Source organism: Onychostoma macrolepis, chromosome 07 (assembly GCF_012432095.1).
Source record: "Onychostoma macrolepis isolate SWU-2019 chromosome 07, ASM1243209v1, whole genome shotgun sequence".
Taxonomy (NCBI): domain Eukaryota; kingdom Metazoa; phylum Chordata; class Actinopteri; order Cypriniformes; family Cyprinidae; genus Onychostoma; species Onychostoma macrolepis.
Genome location: NC_081161.1, coordinates 37,778,883 through 37,796,152, shown reverse-complemented (window position 1 = coordinate 37,796,152; position 17,270 = coordinate 37,778,883). Strand labels below are relative to the sequence as shown.

The 17,270-nt window shown below is 35.4% G+C and overlaps 1 protein-coding gene across 2 annotated transcripts; it reads right to left on the bottom strand.

Annotated features, from left to right (window-relative positions):
- Positions 1–58: 58 nt before the first annotated feature.
- Positions 59–16,298, bottom strand: nectin4a (nectin cell adhesion molecule 4a). Of its 2 annotated transcripts, XM_058781510.1 has the most exons (11): positions 15,301–16,296; positions 11,572–11,784; positions 10,869–11,036; positions 9,590–9,868; positions 7,085–7,202; positions 4,941–5,092; positions 4,383–4,542; positions 4,193–4,268; positions 3,354–3,410; positions 2,962–3,132; positions 59–2,005 (listed from the first exon to the last, which is right to left on the bottom strand). In XM_058781510.1, the coding sequence occupies exons 1-11, from the start codon at positions 15,347–15,349 to the stop codon at positions 1,565–1,567; spliced, it is 1,884 nt and encodes a 627-aa protein (XP_058637493.1). In that variant the 5' UTR covers positions 15,350–16,296; the 3' UTR covers positions 59–1,564. The 2 variants fall into 2 exon arrangements, with proteins under 2 accessions (XP_058637493.1, XP_058637494.1); XM_058781511.1 differs by lacking the exon at positions 3,354–3,410 and having other exon boundaries at positions 15,301–16,298.
- Positions 16,299–17,270: the final 972 nt, after the last annotated feature.

Sequence of the window (17,270 nt, the reverse complement as noted above, 5' to 3'; positions counted from 1 at the left end):
AGGGCCAGAGACTAATAAAGTAGTATATCTTTTCAGGAGTATGGCGCTCCTTTTCAGGACAGGGAAAGTAACAGAGAAAGATCACTGTAAGACAAGTATTGGAGCAACTTGAAGCTGATGATAGTGACTTTGGCCCTGAATTGGACAGCGATAGCGATTCTGATGAATTGTTTCAACCGCATGAAAGTGATGGTGGTGAATCTTCTGCCCAAGACAGTGACTCGTCCAATGACTCGTCCAGCGATGAAGATGTGCCGTCTGCCGAGACTGCTAGCCCACAGATGGAGCCAAATCGTGCCGCAAAAAACTTACAGTTGGCGAAAGAAAGGCTTTGAGTTGCCTGACGTGAACTTTCAAGGTGAACAGTTTGAGTCGTACCAGGATGCCACGACAGACACGCCACTGGTTTACTTTCGACGCTTTGTTTCCCTTGATATGTTGGAAAATATTGTTGAGAATACCAATCAACACAGTGTTCCATTGGCCAAAGTGTTTGTACATTTGAAATCCAGTTCTAACATGCAACAAATAAAGCAAAAAAAAACCATTGTTAAATGTAGCTGTGTGGTTGACTGATTATTTTCCTAAATTTAAAATAGTTTGCATTGACAGTGTTTGTTATTGTGATTCTTTGAAATGATACGCCTAAAGCCCAATGGGTCAAATTTGGCCCTAATCCTAAAATAGGGAATAAAGGGTTAAAATTGAAAAAGTGGATATTTTTGTGTTCAGTGAACTTATAGCAGTAATTTAATGCATAGTTCATAATTTTCCAAATAAGAAAAGGGTTCTTGGGTTCTCCAGGGTTAAAACTAAATACATTTAAAGCACTAGTACATATAATGAAGTATAAATGTTGTAAACAACGACAGTGTAACTCCTACACTGACGATGACATTCTGTGAACACGCAGGAGCCATCAAAACAAGGTAATGCAGTACTTCATAATACTATTCATGCAGTTGGTTGTTTCCAGTCAAAATATATAATATACACATATTAAAAAAAAAAACGACAAAAAAAAAAAAACAAACAAAAAGTCAGAACAGCATTTGTACATTTCTGGATTATAGACATCAAGGTCAAAAAGTCACAGTGAAGGATTAACTGACCAGAAAACAGTTCATGTAGTATTTTCTCCCTCAACAGCAATTCAAGTGAAGCCTTAGGTTGCAATAATAAAAAAAAACTAAAAAAACAATCTTAATTCCATGGTCACACAGAGGAGCTCAACTTTGGCGGATTCCAGTTAATCTGCACCTGAAACACATGTTGTGACCCTTAATACTCAAGCGTCCCATTTCCAGATTACACAGTGGATTTCACAATTATTTGAGGGACTGTTTGAGTAATGCTGGTATTGTTTTTCAGGTTTGAGTTTAGATGATGGTCATTCGGTCCATGTTTTTGCCATCTTGAGAATGTAGTCATATAAAAGTTCATACAAAAGATCCATTTTTGGGTTAGTTGTCCAGACAGCCTTTTGTCGAGTGGAATTACAGAGGAACACATCCTTCTGTTGTAATATCGGCTGTGTTTATATGGACGTTTCCATATAAACACTCTAAACGATCTGAGCTTTGTGGATAGTTGGGCTATGCGGCATGAGGAAAAGTGTTGTGTTTGCTGGGAGCAGGATGTTATTGGGTTTTGACTTGGGCCGTAGCGTGCCGTTAGTGCGCTCGAAATGACTGGATAGCGCCTCAGATATCTGAGAACTGGCCGTCTCGCTGCCGCCATTCTCAAAACCGTCAGGCTCCATTAAACCTCTGTGAACTCCTGAATCTGCAGGGCTGACAGAATCTTCCTCTTCCTCATCCGTAAGAGTCGGGTACATGGACACCAAGGGCGAATTATGCCCTCTGCTGCCCCCTCTGTTACTTCCTCCTGACTGCGGCCTCCCCTCTGCTGGGAGAATGGCGCTGCCGTTCCGAGACCGGACAATTTCAACAGCCTGCTCCATTGAATAAGAAGAGGGGTGGAGAGGAGGGAGAAGTTGGGTTTCCTGTATAGCATAAGTGTAAACATGTGATTATGAGCAGTTTTACATGCATAATTATTTGATACAGCTTATGTTAACTGTGTTAGCATTACTAAACCGTTGAGAGTTACTAAAGCTTTAAGAACTAGATTTATCAGATCATATTAGAGTATTTGCATGGAATTTGGCGGTAAAACAGTAGAAAAGGTGTCATAAAATTAGGGTACATTTTGATGTCCTGTTACTAATTTGAAAGAAATAAAGGCACATTTTATATAAACTGATATGTAATATAAATTAAAAATTATTTATTTATTTATTACATTTAAAAAAATAAACTATATTTTAATATATAATTTATTCCTGTGATGGCAAAGCTAAAAAAAAAATTCAGCATCATTACTCCAGTCTTCAGTGTCACATGATCCTTCAGAAATCATTCTAATATGCTGATTTACTGCTCAGACATTTCTCATTATTATCAGTGTATTAGTAACAGATTGCGCTGCTTAATATTTTTCTGGAAACCTTGACACTTCTTTAATGAGTAGAAATGACAAAAGAATAAACTAAAATGCATCCTTGCAGAATAAAAGTATTTATTTCTTTCAAACCCTCAAGCTTTCGAACAGTAGTGTATGGGACATATACATTTCCCAATAACTACTAACCAACATTTAGTCCTAAACTAGCTAGCCCAGAATTATTAAATACTAATATTTAGCATGGTTGCAAAAACGCAAACCTTATATAAAATGAAGAGAAAATAAATGTGTCCATTTAATTTCAGATGATTTCTTCTGATGTGAATGAACACCATTTTCTTTTGGAAGGTTAAGCGCGTTCATTCACGGACCATTTGTTGAAAAAGAACAGAAAAACAATTTGTTGTTCTTTTTCAACAAATTTAAGGTCTATTTAAGGTGAAAGTGGCAATATAGATCAACCGCACAAGCGGACTTATGAAACTTATCTCATACCTGTGATACGTTACTGTCCATCTCATAAGACTCCATCATCAACCGAGCTTCTTTTTCAGTTCTGTCCATCAGTTTGTCTCGACCTCTTTTGGATGTGTTATAAATTGCAGGGCGACCGAGTGAGTCCACCCCCCCCAGCGTGGACCGACTATCCCTGGAGCGAGGACGATCCTGTGAAAGTAAACGTTTTGGGTTTTGGTGTGTGTGCGAGAGAGGAAAACGAAATTCAATTCTGAAATGTTCTGCCTAAATATTTATATTTATATATATATATATATATATATATATATACACAGTATATATATACAGTATATATATCATATCAAACAATTGCAGAATGTGACTGGTATATATACTGTTTTTTGCAATGATGCATGAAAAGAGTGACAAACCAGTGAAGAGAGACTTGTGCGTATCGTCCCTTCAACTCTTAAAGGATTATTGTCGTCCTTTTAAAAGAAGACAGAGACAGTGAAATGAGAGGGAGGGAGATATAATATACTGCAATATACATACAGTAACGGTGCACATATATGCTGTTGCATATAGGAAATTAACATAATTAAGCCATGTGTAAAAAAAAAGAAAGAAAAAAAGAATGACATTACATTTAATAATGTCAATTATCAAAATAGTACAAGCAGTAAACAAATAAAACATTTTATAAACGGAAGATTATAAAGTTTGAATTGATAAAACAGTATATACACACACATGTCATTTATTACCATACCATTTGGGGTCAGTACGATTTTTTTTTTTTTTTTTTAAGTAATACTTTTATTCAGCAAGGATGCATTAAACTGATCAAATGTGACCGTAAAGACATTTATAATGTCACAAGAAAATTCTATATCAAATAAATGCTGTTCTTTTGAACTTTATATTCATCAAAGAATCCTGAAAAAAGTATCACAGTTTCCACAAAAATATTAAGCAGCAAATCTATTTTCAACATTGATAATAATGAGAAATGTTTCTTGAGCACCAAATCAGCATATATAACAATTCATCTTTGCCATCAAGGAATAAAATTACATTTTAAAACATATTAAGATAAAAAAAACATATATATTTTCATAATATTGCTGTTTTTACTGCATTATTGATCAAATAAATTCAGTCTTGGTGAGTATAAGAGACTTCTTTAAAACACATTTTAAAAATCCTACTGACCCCAAACCTTGCATTATCAATAAACATTTTTCTATGTGTACATATGTATTTTTACCAAGTATCTGTTGTCTGTGCTTCCTGAGTTGACTCTCCTAAATGAGGCTTGTCTCGACAGAGTGCTGATTTCCTCCCTTGCAAAGAGAGTGAGACAGACACAGAATGAAGCACAGGTTTGCCGGAATTCTCATATTCAGACCAGTCATGTAAATTATTCTATGTTCAGAAAGAAAGACAAATCTTCTTACTTTTTTGCAACCAGCTCTATAGCCAGTTGTTGATTTTTGCGCTTATAGTAGCGGTTTACTGAAATTATCACTATGACAAGAGTGAGAACAATCACTGCAGCAACGCCAGCGATAATAATCATCATCAAGTAGTTCACAGATGCGTTAGTCGGAGGCAACTCTGAAAGAAACATGCAACAAAACTTATGAACTTGTTGTACATTCAATTACAATTATATTCAATTACAACAGTCCTGTCATCATTTGTGTGAACGAGTCAGACTTCTTTATGGTGCTTTTGTTCTTTTAGACAATGACTTTATGAAAAAGAACAGCTTGTACATTCTGCCTAACATCTGCCTACATTACATAGATTAAAAAAAATAAAAATCATGCAGGTTTGGAACGACATGAGGGTGAGTAAATGGTGACAGACTCTTCATTTTTGGATGAAATATTCTTTCAGTTTGATAGATTATGAGATATGCAGTTGCATATTATTTTCACTAGATGACAGCACTGTGCATTACAGCACGTTGCACTTTAACCTGGGTGAAGGGTTTCCAGTGGGATACACACCTGATATTTTTATTTGAATCTCAGCTTTTCCAGATCCCACATTATTGGTGGTGGTGCAGATATAAAGTCCTTGATCTGTCAAGCTCAGGGGCCTGGAAAAGCGCAGCGTGCCTCCTTCCACAGTCACACCCTCTGGTAGAGCTTCATCTTTCCTGTGCGGACAACGAAATATGATTTAATCCCTCAATCAAAAACCCTCAAATCTTTAGTCTAGGATTCTACACATAACAAATGACTTGTGCTTAATTATTTACACAACACTGACTTAAAATGTCCTTAATACCAGAACATGATCCTTCAGAAATAATTCTAATATGTGACCCTGGACCACAAAACCAGTCATAAGTCGCACGGGTATATTTGTAGCAATAGTCAACAATACACTGTATGGGTCAAAATGATTGCTTTTCATTAGGATATTTAGTAAAAATCATGTTACATTAAGATATTTTGTAAATTTCCTACTGTAAATATATCAAAACTTTTAGTAATATGTTTTGATAAGTACAACTTTAAAGGTGATTTTGTCAATATTTTGATTTTTTTGTACCCTCAGATTCCAGATTTTCAAATAGTTGCATCTTGACCAAATATTGCCCTATCCTAACAAACCATACATCAATGGAAAGCTTATTTTTTAAATAAATTTAAAAAAATCTAACCCTTATGACTGGTTTTATGGTCCACATATGATCCTTCTATCATTCCAATATGCTGGTTTGCTGCTCAAAAAACATTTCTTATCACTATCAATGTTGAAAACAGTTGTACTGCTTAATATTTTTGGGGAAACCATGATGCATTTTTTTTTCAGGGTACTTTGATGAATAGCAAATCTCAAAAGAACAGCATTTATTCGAAACAGAAATATTTTCTAACATTATAAATGTCTTTACTGTCACTTTTGATCAATAAAATGTGTCCTTGCTGAATAAAAATATTCATTTTTCAAGTGTTACTGACCCCAAACTGTACTTTGAAAACAACTGAATCTTTACTGAAGAATTCTGTACATAAAAATTGATTTTTGATTATTTCATGAATGCCAACTTAAAATATCCCTGGTCTGTATCACTTTCAGTTCATCAGTGATTTTCTCACAAAACATTTTTTGTCCACAATACAGCCAGAATAGTGTTGTTTAAAAAAAAAAAAAAATTACAAATAATTACAAATAAAAACTAATTTCGTACAGTGCTTTAAAGTAGTAGTTCTCAATTGGTTTTGCATCAAGATCCAGTTTTTTTAAGAGCTTTGTTTTGTTCACCTTGCATAGTGCTTAAGAATGAGGGCTGTCAAACAAACTCTGTGTTAACACCTGCCAGATTTTTTGTTTTTAGTTCAGCCAAGTGAATTTCTCCCCTTTTTAAAAGCTTATACACCTATTTATTTAGTTAAAACCACAAATAGGCCCGCTCAGTGTTTCCGTAGACAATAAGAACTCTGTCCACATCTTATACCAGGAACTATAAGTTCCATGTTTTTCATACAGCATGGCGCAATTTGCATGTGGACAGTGGTAAGATTCATCCGATGACACACATAAGCACGCAGGTAAATTCTCCATCATCATAAACCTACTCATCTCCCCCTCAGCAGCCATTTCTCATCCCCCGCTCTCTCCCTCCGTGTGAAAATGCGTTCTGTCTGTTTGCTGCGCAAGTTGCAACACGACACCAGGCCACAGTTACTTCATTTACTTTGCATTCACACCGAGCAGCCAGAGAACAGGTTTCCCCACTCGAGGCAGAGAGGAGGAGAAAACCAGAGAATGTTTGTCTCAGGAATTGCGTGATCATCTAAATGTCCATGTCTACACCCCCTTAGTCACTCGTACTGAAAAATGCCGAAAAATAGGTGTGTGACTGTGACTAATTATTGTTCACGAATGCAAAAACAACTGTCGTGTATTTCAGTGACCTCTCAGTGTCAGTATTACTTCTTAAGATTCTATCTATCTGATAGAGTAGATTAAAAATGCACTCATGAATTTAGGCCACAACCTTCTCGTCCACACCTAGAGATTACTCTGGCATGCTGATAGAAGAGAAGCCAACTGAAACAGAATTAAACTGACAAGACAGGCTTACAGGAAGATGAACAAACAAACAGACTGATATATGTAGGTAGACAGGGAGTTTTACCTTGTCCAGTTGAGACTCTGAGGTTCTGGATTTCCTTGACCGCTGCACTGCAGCGCGGCTCCTTGCATTTCAGCATACCAGTTGTCCTCATAGCCAGATATCAATGCATTCGGAGGGTCTGTACATACACAAGAGCACACAAATGAAAAGATTTTACAATTAGGCGTGTCTAATTCACTTTTCAGCCTCTTGTTTGAACTTGTGATGAACTTCCCGTTTGACCAATAAGTTGACCTGATCCTTTTGTTGACACCGTGCAAACTCTATTACTGGCATCATGAGACATGCATATGTTTGAATTATTCAAATTAAATTAAACCCATATGACTTTCTTTCCTCTGTGGAACACAAAAGCAGATCCATTAAAATGATGATATAGAATGATATAGAATGAGGACTGGGGCTTTCAAGCTTTAAAATTGACGTAAAAGCACCATAAATATCATAAAATGGTGCATATATAAATTTAACGGATAATCTTCCATTCTAGTAAGACGTTAAATGTTGCAGAAGATCACTGAGTCAGTGAGCTGCAAACAGAACCAGATCTGACCGATTTGTGAATGAATCATTCAGATTAATTCTGTGAACTGAATGAATGGATTCATTGTATAGTTCAGACTCAAAAGCACATTCTCAGACATTGTTAACTCTTTCATTATTATGGATAAAAGATGTAAGGCTATTCTTTACACAAAACTATATTGTTTCAGACTTTCAACTATTTGGTTTATGGTGCTTTTGCATCCTTTCATTCATTGTAACTGAATTGGGGGAAAAAAACAAGAAGAAGGACGACCAGGATATTCTTGAGAATTTTTCCAACTGAGTTCCACAGAAGTAGACACATCAAATGGGTTTCTAAACACACGAAGAGGACTAAATAATGACTGAATTTTGATTCTGAGAGAACTATTGCTTTAAATTTTCCTACAATCAACCAAAGCAAAGACATTATTATGACCGCAGCAGTAGTGACGAATCAGAGAGAAACAATGTAGTCATAGTATCGATTAAGACAATAAACAGATGTCCACATGTCATAACACATCCGAGGGAAGTTACATACAGCATGCAGGAGAAACAACAGTTTCATCATATTTAAATTTCACAAGCTGAGTAAACACTAAAGGCGTTTTACATTTACATGATAAAATTCACAATTGTTTGAATGATATCTAGATTTGAAATTCACAATCATTCTGAGTCATATCCAGGCAGTGATGTTTAAAATGTGGCTCTAACAAAACTTGTGGCGCAATAATACATCAATCATAATGCAGTAAAGACAACATTAAAAATTCTTCTAAAGAGAAAGCACATTGGCAGCTTGTGTTTATAACCTGGCAAGTGGTTTGACATCAAGTGCCAAAATGAATTATAGATTACCTATAGCACTAATGATTCTTTGCCCTTTAAAAAGTACTTGTGGAAACTTGCAAAAAAAACAAAACAAAAAAAAAACTGATACAATTTAAGAAATGTCTGTAACACTACACTCTAAAAAATGAAAAAAATTTTCTACCCAACCACAAGGTTGAGCCTGTTGGGTTGTTTTTTCCAGTGTAGTGTAGTCTTTGTGTTACCCAGACATTGGGTTAGTGCCACCTAATTGGTGAAATAAAGATCTGTATATGTTTTATTTCATCTGTGAAGTCTATACTGTGCTGTAAATGATTTTATTTTATGTAATGCAACACACAGGGATGAGATATAACAAACTGATTTTATTCATTATAATACTGAATTTAATTTATTTTGATGTTAAAATATGTTCTCCAATCTCAGTTTGTTTATGGGCAGGTTATGGAATCAGTCACGACATCTTTCAGCTACGAGTGAAACGCGAGACGGTGGTCCGAGGTTACTTTTAAATGCACATTTTTTCAATTTGTCTTATATTTTTGTCCATGAGTGTTCTTGCTGATTAATAGATGTTCACCTTTTGATTATTACTGTTGCCTCTAGTAATTCTGGGTGTGATTTATAATTTCCAACCCAGTAATTTTTAACAACTGTTGAGTTAAAAAAAAAAAAAACCCAGCATTTGGGTCAAACACTTAACCCAACCCTATATAATGACCCAGCATGCGTTCTGTCCAATATTTGGTTGGCCAAATAACCCAGAAATAGTTGTTGTTAAACCCAGCATGTTTTTATAGCGTACGAAATAAGAAAATATATTTTGAATAAGTGATAAATGATAATTAAGGATATAATTCCTCCTCTCCCCAGTTTTTAGTAGTGAAAAGGTAATAATAAAACACTATAATTACTATAATGGATATGTCTTTATTTATTTTTTAATAAAATGATATATTATTAAAGAAATTGCATTCTTAAAGTACTTTTATAAGTAAAACTGAAAGCATTCGTTGTACTGAATGAATTCAGTTCATGCTAATTTCAACAGGATGATTTTTATTAGCGTTACATTTTTTCTTTATAGTAATAAGAATTCAAGGGGAAAACAAAAAATAAACAAATTATGAGATCAGGACTCACAGTGTACTACAAGGTTATTGGAGATCCTCACTGGGCCTTTTTGCGATGGATGCCAGACCAGACAGTCCAGCTTCTGCCCGTTCATGTTACGGAGAGGGTGGAGAGAAAACTGGATGGAGGCCACCTCACCATCTGAGCTACGGTTCTGACTCTGACCCGCGAGATCGGTGTCCCAGGAGAGGCCTGCCATCGGCTTAGCCACCGAACGGCATATAGCGGCCGGACGGAATGACTGGCCCTCAACCAGGACGAACGGTTGCAGGGACGTAATGGGTTTAGCTGTGAAATGAAATGACAGATACATAATAACACAAATAAAAACACGATAAATAGGATTTAAACTTTACAATGAAGTACTGACAGTATTTTTAAACAAACTTTTAGATATTTTACCAGAATTTTCTAAAGAGTGACTTTCCCTGTTTCTAACAGTCTGCTTGAACACAACCATAAACAATACTTCTGAAGGAGAAAGCAGCAGCTATTATATGATCTTGTAATCGCAGCAACAATGAACACTGTCAGGTAAATACGTCCATCATCTCTCCCATTGACGCAGACAATGCTTGTGTGTTATTCTGAGAACAATAACTGTATACATCATAGCAGTGGTAGTTTTGTGGTTAACGGGTTTTCTCTGTACATGAATGGGACGCTGAATGAAATGACAATGGTAATGCTAAAAAAAAAAATCAAAGGCTTACGTTATCCTTGTCCTGTATCACTGAGGGCTTTATCGCTAACTGCTGCAGATCACTGCATATACATAAGACTCAAAAAAACTCCCCTAAGGTGATGGATAAAAATATGATATGGAAGGAAAAATTACATTTCATTGCTTTTGCACTGTCTCGTACAACATTTTTCATTCACTTGCAAAATTCGCAAAAAAAGGGAGAAAGTAGTTTTTAAGAACTTTTTTTTTTTTTTTTTACATTGCAGCATTCCCACAAGAAACTTCACATTTGCTTCCAAAAGCACTGAAAAAATACTTCCATGACAAACGCAAAGTTTCTTATGGGAACACAAGAGTTAAAAGACTGATGGTTTCACAGCAGTCTGTGGGGAGGTTTTAGTCAGACAACCTTTTCCTGTTTAAGTCGGCAGTTCTTGACCAAAATGAGATACAATCTCGACCAGAGTGTATGCTGAAAATCAAAAGTGGTTTATGGTGATCTTCCACTGTGCTAATATATAAAATATGAACAGTCACAGAGTTTTGTATGACAAAAGTTTGCCGTTTTCTGTTCGCCCATGTAGCCATGATTAATGTACTCACTCCACACTGTGACCAAAATCTCGGTCTCAAAGTTTCCAGCGGGGAAGGTGGCGATTTTGCAGATGTATTTGCCCTCATCTGCAGAGCGTGTGGCCATGAGAATCAGAGCAGAGTCTGCTATTGGGTCGCTGGTAGCGAATCGAACACGCCCTGTGTATGCAGGGCTTTCTGCGAGAGAGAAATGTGACATGTGACGGTAAGACTTCTCATCTCAAAAGAAATAAAAATGAAGAAATTCTGCACTAATGGCTCCTGTATGAAAAGTGAAACTGAAAAAAAAAACATCTGCTTAATGATTCAGTGTAAATGAATGCTAAATGAGTACAGAACCGACAGCACAAGTATAGTTACAGCACCAGATTCAAGGAACAGCCAAAAATCAGATTAAACCCTGCAGAACTGATAACATTTTTGAAATGACTCATAGCTGCCTATAGAGGATATTGCTTTAGCTAGAGAATCCCACAGTGGGGAAAAAATGGTATAGGATTTAGTTTGAAACAATTCTCATACAGTAATTGTGATTAAACTTCAAAATAATTACAAAGAAATGGAAAGTAACACCAAGAGGTTAAAAAATTATTTTTCTCTGGTGACAATATTAGTAAAATGAAAGAATATAATAATTACATTCTGAAAAATCTGAAACTATTTAAGTTTTGATGTCTGTGAAGTAATAGGCAAAGAAAAAAGTTAGTTTTACCTGTCTGGCCTTCACTGAAATGAGCAGTGATAATCTGTTCTTCAACTCCATTTGAGTTTTCTCGAATCCACATCACCTGCACCACCTTAATCTCACTGTTCGATACATTGAATCGACAGGGTAAACGCGTTTCCTCCTCTGCCAAAGACTTCAGAGCCCAGGGGGACTCAGAGGGCTCCAGAAAATGTTCTTTTTTTCCACTTACACAGGCTGCTGAAAAACACGAAGAGAGAGATAATGGTTTAAATCAAATAAAACAATAAGAAACTCGAGATGCTTTTATAATATGGTGGCAACAGCAATATGATAAAAGAAATCAATTCTATTGGATGAACTCTGTTGGAGGTTGTTTGTAAAATCAGAAATCACATCTTTTGAATTCTATATTAATGTTGCAACTATAAAAAGAATTGGTGGATGAGTAGTACATATAATATTTTATATTATGTATTATACTATATATGTAATTATTTCTTATGTATTAGCTCAGTTTCCTTTATTAAGTGTTATTAGAGGAATAGTTCACCCAAAAATAAACATTTACTGACAATTTAGACAACCACGGGCAATCCAAGATGTAGATGAGCTTGTTTATTTATTGGAACAGATTTGGAGAAATTTTGCATTACATCACTTGCTCACCAATGGATCCTCTGCAGTGAATGGGTGCCGTCAGAATGAGAGTCCAAACAGCTGATATGTAACAAGTAATCTGACAAGTAATCCACGACTTCAGTCCATCAGTTAATGTCTTGTGAAGTGAAAAGCTACGCGTTTCATCTAAATTCATCATTACAGTGTTTGAATGTCAAACCATTGCATCCAGCTAAAATATGATTCCTCTATCCATATTACTACTTTCCTCAATTAAGTCATCTCATCTGAATCAGGAGTGAAATATGCACAGATCAAGATCTGTTTATGAGCAAAAAGATTCCGAAACAGTTCTAAACAACTGTTGGTGTTCTAAAACAAAAATGGTGGTGGATTTTGATGTGGAAGGACAACAGGGGATTGACATTTTCCCTGGAGGAAGTGTTATTATAGACTTAATTTTGACCAGAAGTGACTGTTTAATGATGGATTTGTTTCTCAGAAACATGCTGCTTTTCACTTTACGAGACATTATTTCGTGGACTGGAGTCATGTGGATTATATATCAGCTGTTTGGACTCTCATTCTGACGGCACCCATTCACTGCTGAGGATCCACTGGAGAGCAATTGATGTAATGCCAAATTTCTCTGTTCCAATGAAGAAACAAACTCATCAACATCTTGAGTGGCCTGAGGGTCAGCAAATTTAACCTTTAACATCTAAAACAACATCACCGAATTAGTCCTGCAGTTGTAAAACAAAGCTATTTTTTACGCTTTTGCATATTATTTCTTACAATGTATAGCTCTGTTTTGCATTTAGTGTTGGGAACAATTCAGCACAGCAAGTTCCTTGTAGCGCTCATAGCTAAGGCATCACAAACTGAATAGCATGATGTGACCACAAGTAAAAGGGCCAGCCCAGACCAAAAAATAAATAAATAAATTCTAGGCCATCCCATGAATATCATACAGCCCAAGGCAGTTCAAGCAGTGCTTTAAAAAATAGAAATAACACCTTTAAGAGAAATATACCTGTATGAAATATACTTGCAGAAAAAGAAAATTTGGACCACATTGGCTGAGGTCATCTGTTACCTACAGTACAGTGGTAACATGAACCTTTCATTTTTCATCATTCTATTGAACTGGCACAGAAAACAGAGAGGCAAAGCAGACATGGGAATAGATATGGATAACAAAAAAGAAAGGAAGAGGGGTGAGAGACAAACAGGTGTCTGGAAGAGCATTTGTGGACGAGAGTTAGACATGCTGCTCAACTCGTTATGTGTCTCAGGGCTAATTGCTTTTGGGAAGCAGATGAGCATAAGCAAACATTCACATACAAAGTGCATGCATGCAAAGTTGAGTGAATATAAGCTGAACTATTGCATTTAAATACAAAAATGTAATAATATGTGTTTTATTAAAATTATAAAATAAAAATATAAATAAAATGCAATGTGTCATTTGCAATTTCAAGCACAATTACAATATATATATATAAAAATACATAAAAGTACAGACATCTATTGGATGCTTTAAGTTGATAAGGTTCACATATGACTAAGAAATATATTATGTTTATTGTTACTTGCAGTAACAAGTAAGCTGCAGAAATCATTCATAACTGTACACTTAATGGGACTCTCTGCCTGGAGAAACTGAGTGTTAAGCACTTTTCACGTGCTTTGGGATCAGAGTTCAGGGCAGTGATTTGGCTATAATCCCCATAATTTTCTTGAGTTTCTGAGTCACTATCTCTAGCTTGAACTTTATGTCAGTAACCCAGATCCTTGACCATTAGGCCGCGGCAGCCAATTGTCCAGTTTGCAAAGACTACAGCATTACATCAATGAAACGTAATGACAAGCCTCTCAGACATAAACTTGTTGACAAGATTTCTGGCATAGATCCTCTGTCACACAACATGATTTATCGCAGTGTGACAAGTTCCTGAGTCAACATCCTTAAGGATTGCCATTTGCTGCCTAAACCTACCTCTAATATCAGGGGGCAATTTTGGCAGAGAAAGTCTTAATTGGTTTGACTAATATTTTTACTAATATTCACACTTTTCTAATTAATATGTAATTAGTGCGTTAATTTTAGACACTTTTGAATTTGTTTTTTAACTCAGAAATTGAATTTTTAAAATAAGAAATATTTGAAGTATTTGCTGGTAATGCATTTATTTATTTTTTATTTTTTTGTTGTTGTTGGATAATTAGCTTTATTTTTATCTTAACAGCTTAAAAACAACAACAACAACAAAAACATTACAGTTTGTATTGCTGTAGGCTATAATGACAATTGAGTCATTCTGGTGTCAAAAAGTAGAAATAAAACAATTCCCAGAAAATAATAACCAAAATGATCATTAAAAAAAAAAAAAAAAAAAAACTATATCAGTCTCAAATCTCATCTATGAACAAGAAATACATTATGTTCATAGATATTTGCAGTTCAATATATATCCAGGGTTGGAAATTGGTCATAATCTATTAACAGTAATAAGAATGCTTGTCTGGAAAAACTGAGCTTTAAGCACCCTTACAATGATTAGAAACTACAATAACGGTCATTTAAAACAATATCAGTCTCAAATCTCAAAATAACTTGACGGGATTGTTTTAAGGCCATAACCTTAAACCTGACCCTAAACTCAAATATCAGAGTAGGAATGATGTTCTAGGATCTAGTTGATAAAGCAAAATGTAATAATGTATATAAATCACATTACATCATGTACTCAGACCCACTGACCATACATTAACACACAACTTTATGAATAGCTCATACGCCATCAAAAACACTCAAAAGTGTAAGTAACGTTGACAACACCCTCAAATTCATCACACCCTTATTCTCACAACTTCATCAACCCATAAAACACTCCTTAAGACGCGTAAGACACTGTGTGTGCGTGAGCAGGGAGCGCCTGTCTGTCACACTGAATCACACTCGCAGTTTGTCATCAGAACCAGTTCTTCCTGTAATATCAGACAACCGTAAACGTGTTGTGAAGCCCTTTTCCTAAACGTTTAACCCCAAATCCTGCAACACTTTTAAAAATGTTTCCAACTGCACTCGCAGTGTATTTATGATATGCTAGGCTATATAAAATGTCTCACCTGAGTTCCAGATGATCAACGCAGCAAGAATATATGAAACTGTCTTCATCGTCCACCAGTTCAGACTTTCAGCTGAGTCCAGGTTATCAGTTTGGCGATCTCAATGCGATGGTCATTATTAATATACGAAAACAGTGTCCATCTCAAAAGCTAGTTGCGTTCCCAATCAATCCAGTCGATCACAGATGTCAGTGGGGAGATGTTGGAGAACAGGAGACTCCCAAACATGAACAGCAGGTGGTGGAGACCCAGCGCATAAAAACGAAATCACTCTTCGTTCAGAATTAATGTAGCTATCGATTAATTCATTTGAAGCACAAAAAATGAAACCGAATGTTTATGGATAATATCCATAAAAAGTGAACGTTTCTCCATGCGTAAATCCAAACGGGAGCGCACAAAAGTTTTACTCCAGTTTATGGTGTTTTCGTTTTATTTTAAGATCTACGACATGTTGAGAAAAGCCGAAGTATTTCCATTATTCTTCGGACGCTCGAGTTGAAATTGCGTGAAAATGCTCTGAGAGAAGAAATTGCTTACAGACACCTGTTGGAAAAGGCAGCTCTCCATTGCGCAGTCGTGCACATGTTGTTACGCGCTCAACTCAACTTTCCAGTTTTTAATCCGGGTGTTTCTTCCCAATCCGATGATTCAATCTAGCTACTGGTTTAATATTCTGTAATTGCTTAATCGTTTGAGATCTTTAATGGTCGAGTTCACTTTAACAGTTTTTTTTCCCCCCCTGTCATAATGTTTTTGTGAAAAACACAAGGGTTAGGATAACACGTGATTACCACAACCTCTGGATAAAATCAGAGACACTGAACGCTGAAGAATTGTGTAAATGAATCAAACAGAACAAATGAATGAACAAATAAGATATCTTACAGGTTCATAAAAGATCTTTCAGAACATAGTTCATCATTTGTCTCTGATTAACCTTAACATGATTTTACGTATCTTTTAAAATGTAAAGTCCTCCTACAGCCAACTTTGTGATTTTCTCAAACTGTCCAGTAACCAGACATCACTCCAATAAAAGTTCAAGATTTCCCAATATCCAGTAAGACTCTTCTGGATAAACTAACTACAAAACAGCGTATCTGATTCATTTTCGCAAGTGTGTTGACATAACTAGCATGTGTACGAACGCTGCATGAATCTACCAGAAGCACTGTATCTGGTTGCATTCTTGGCCTAAAGGAAAGAGCACCAAAAACTGTAAACCTGTTCTCCCTCCTGAAAACAGTTAAAGCCTCAGGCACTTCTAAAGAGTTCAACGGAATAGTGTTCCAAACAAGGGGTTTGAGCTGAAAAAGACAGTTATTCAAGCCTCTCTGTGATTAGCATTTCTGTTTATAAACGTATAAGATGCTTTGGAAGTCCCCAAAATGTTAATGTTTGGTCTTTAATTTTATTTCAAAAAAATAAAATGAATACTAATAAAATCAGTCTGTGATATGCTGTGCTAATATCGTGTCAATTAAGAACTTTGAAAAACTAAAATATTTAAAGGGAAGAAAAAACCCTTTGAAAAAAGAATCAATATATATTATGAAAATAAATTGAACTGATTCAAGAATAGTAAGAGATATTTCTATTAAATCTCATCGTGCCTTTAAATTTTTCTTTTTATTTAATCAAACTAATGTTTACTTTTTTATGAAATGAAACTTTATTTTTATGAAAAATGAAGTGTAGGTGTATAGTGACATCTAGGGGACTATATGAGTATTTTTTTTAATCAAATACAATGCTAAACTTTAAAAACAGAAACCCGTTTACACACTTATGCTCTAGCATGATTTACAAAAATCACTATTTGAACATTTAACTCTACGTTAAAGTCTTCTACATTTAGGTCTATTAGCTGATATAATATATTTTTTTCTTTTTTGATGCATATTATTAGATTACTAACAATAGGTAAAAACCAATACGTATGTAGACCATCACTACATAAGATCTAA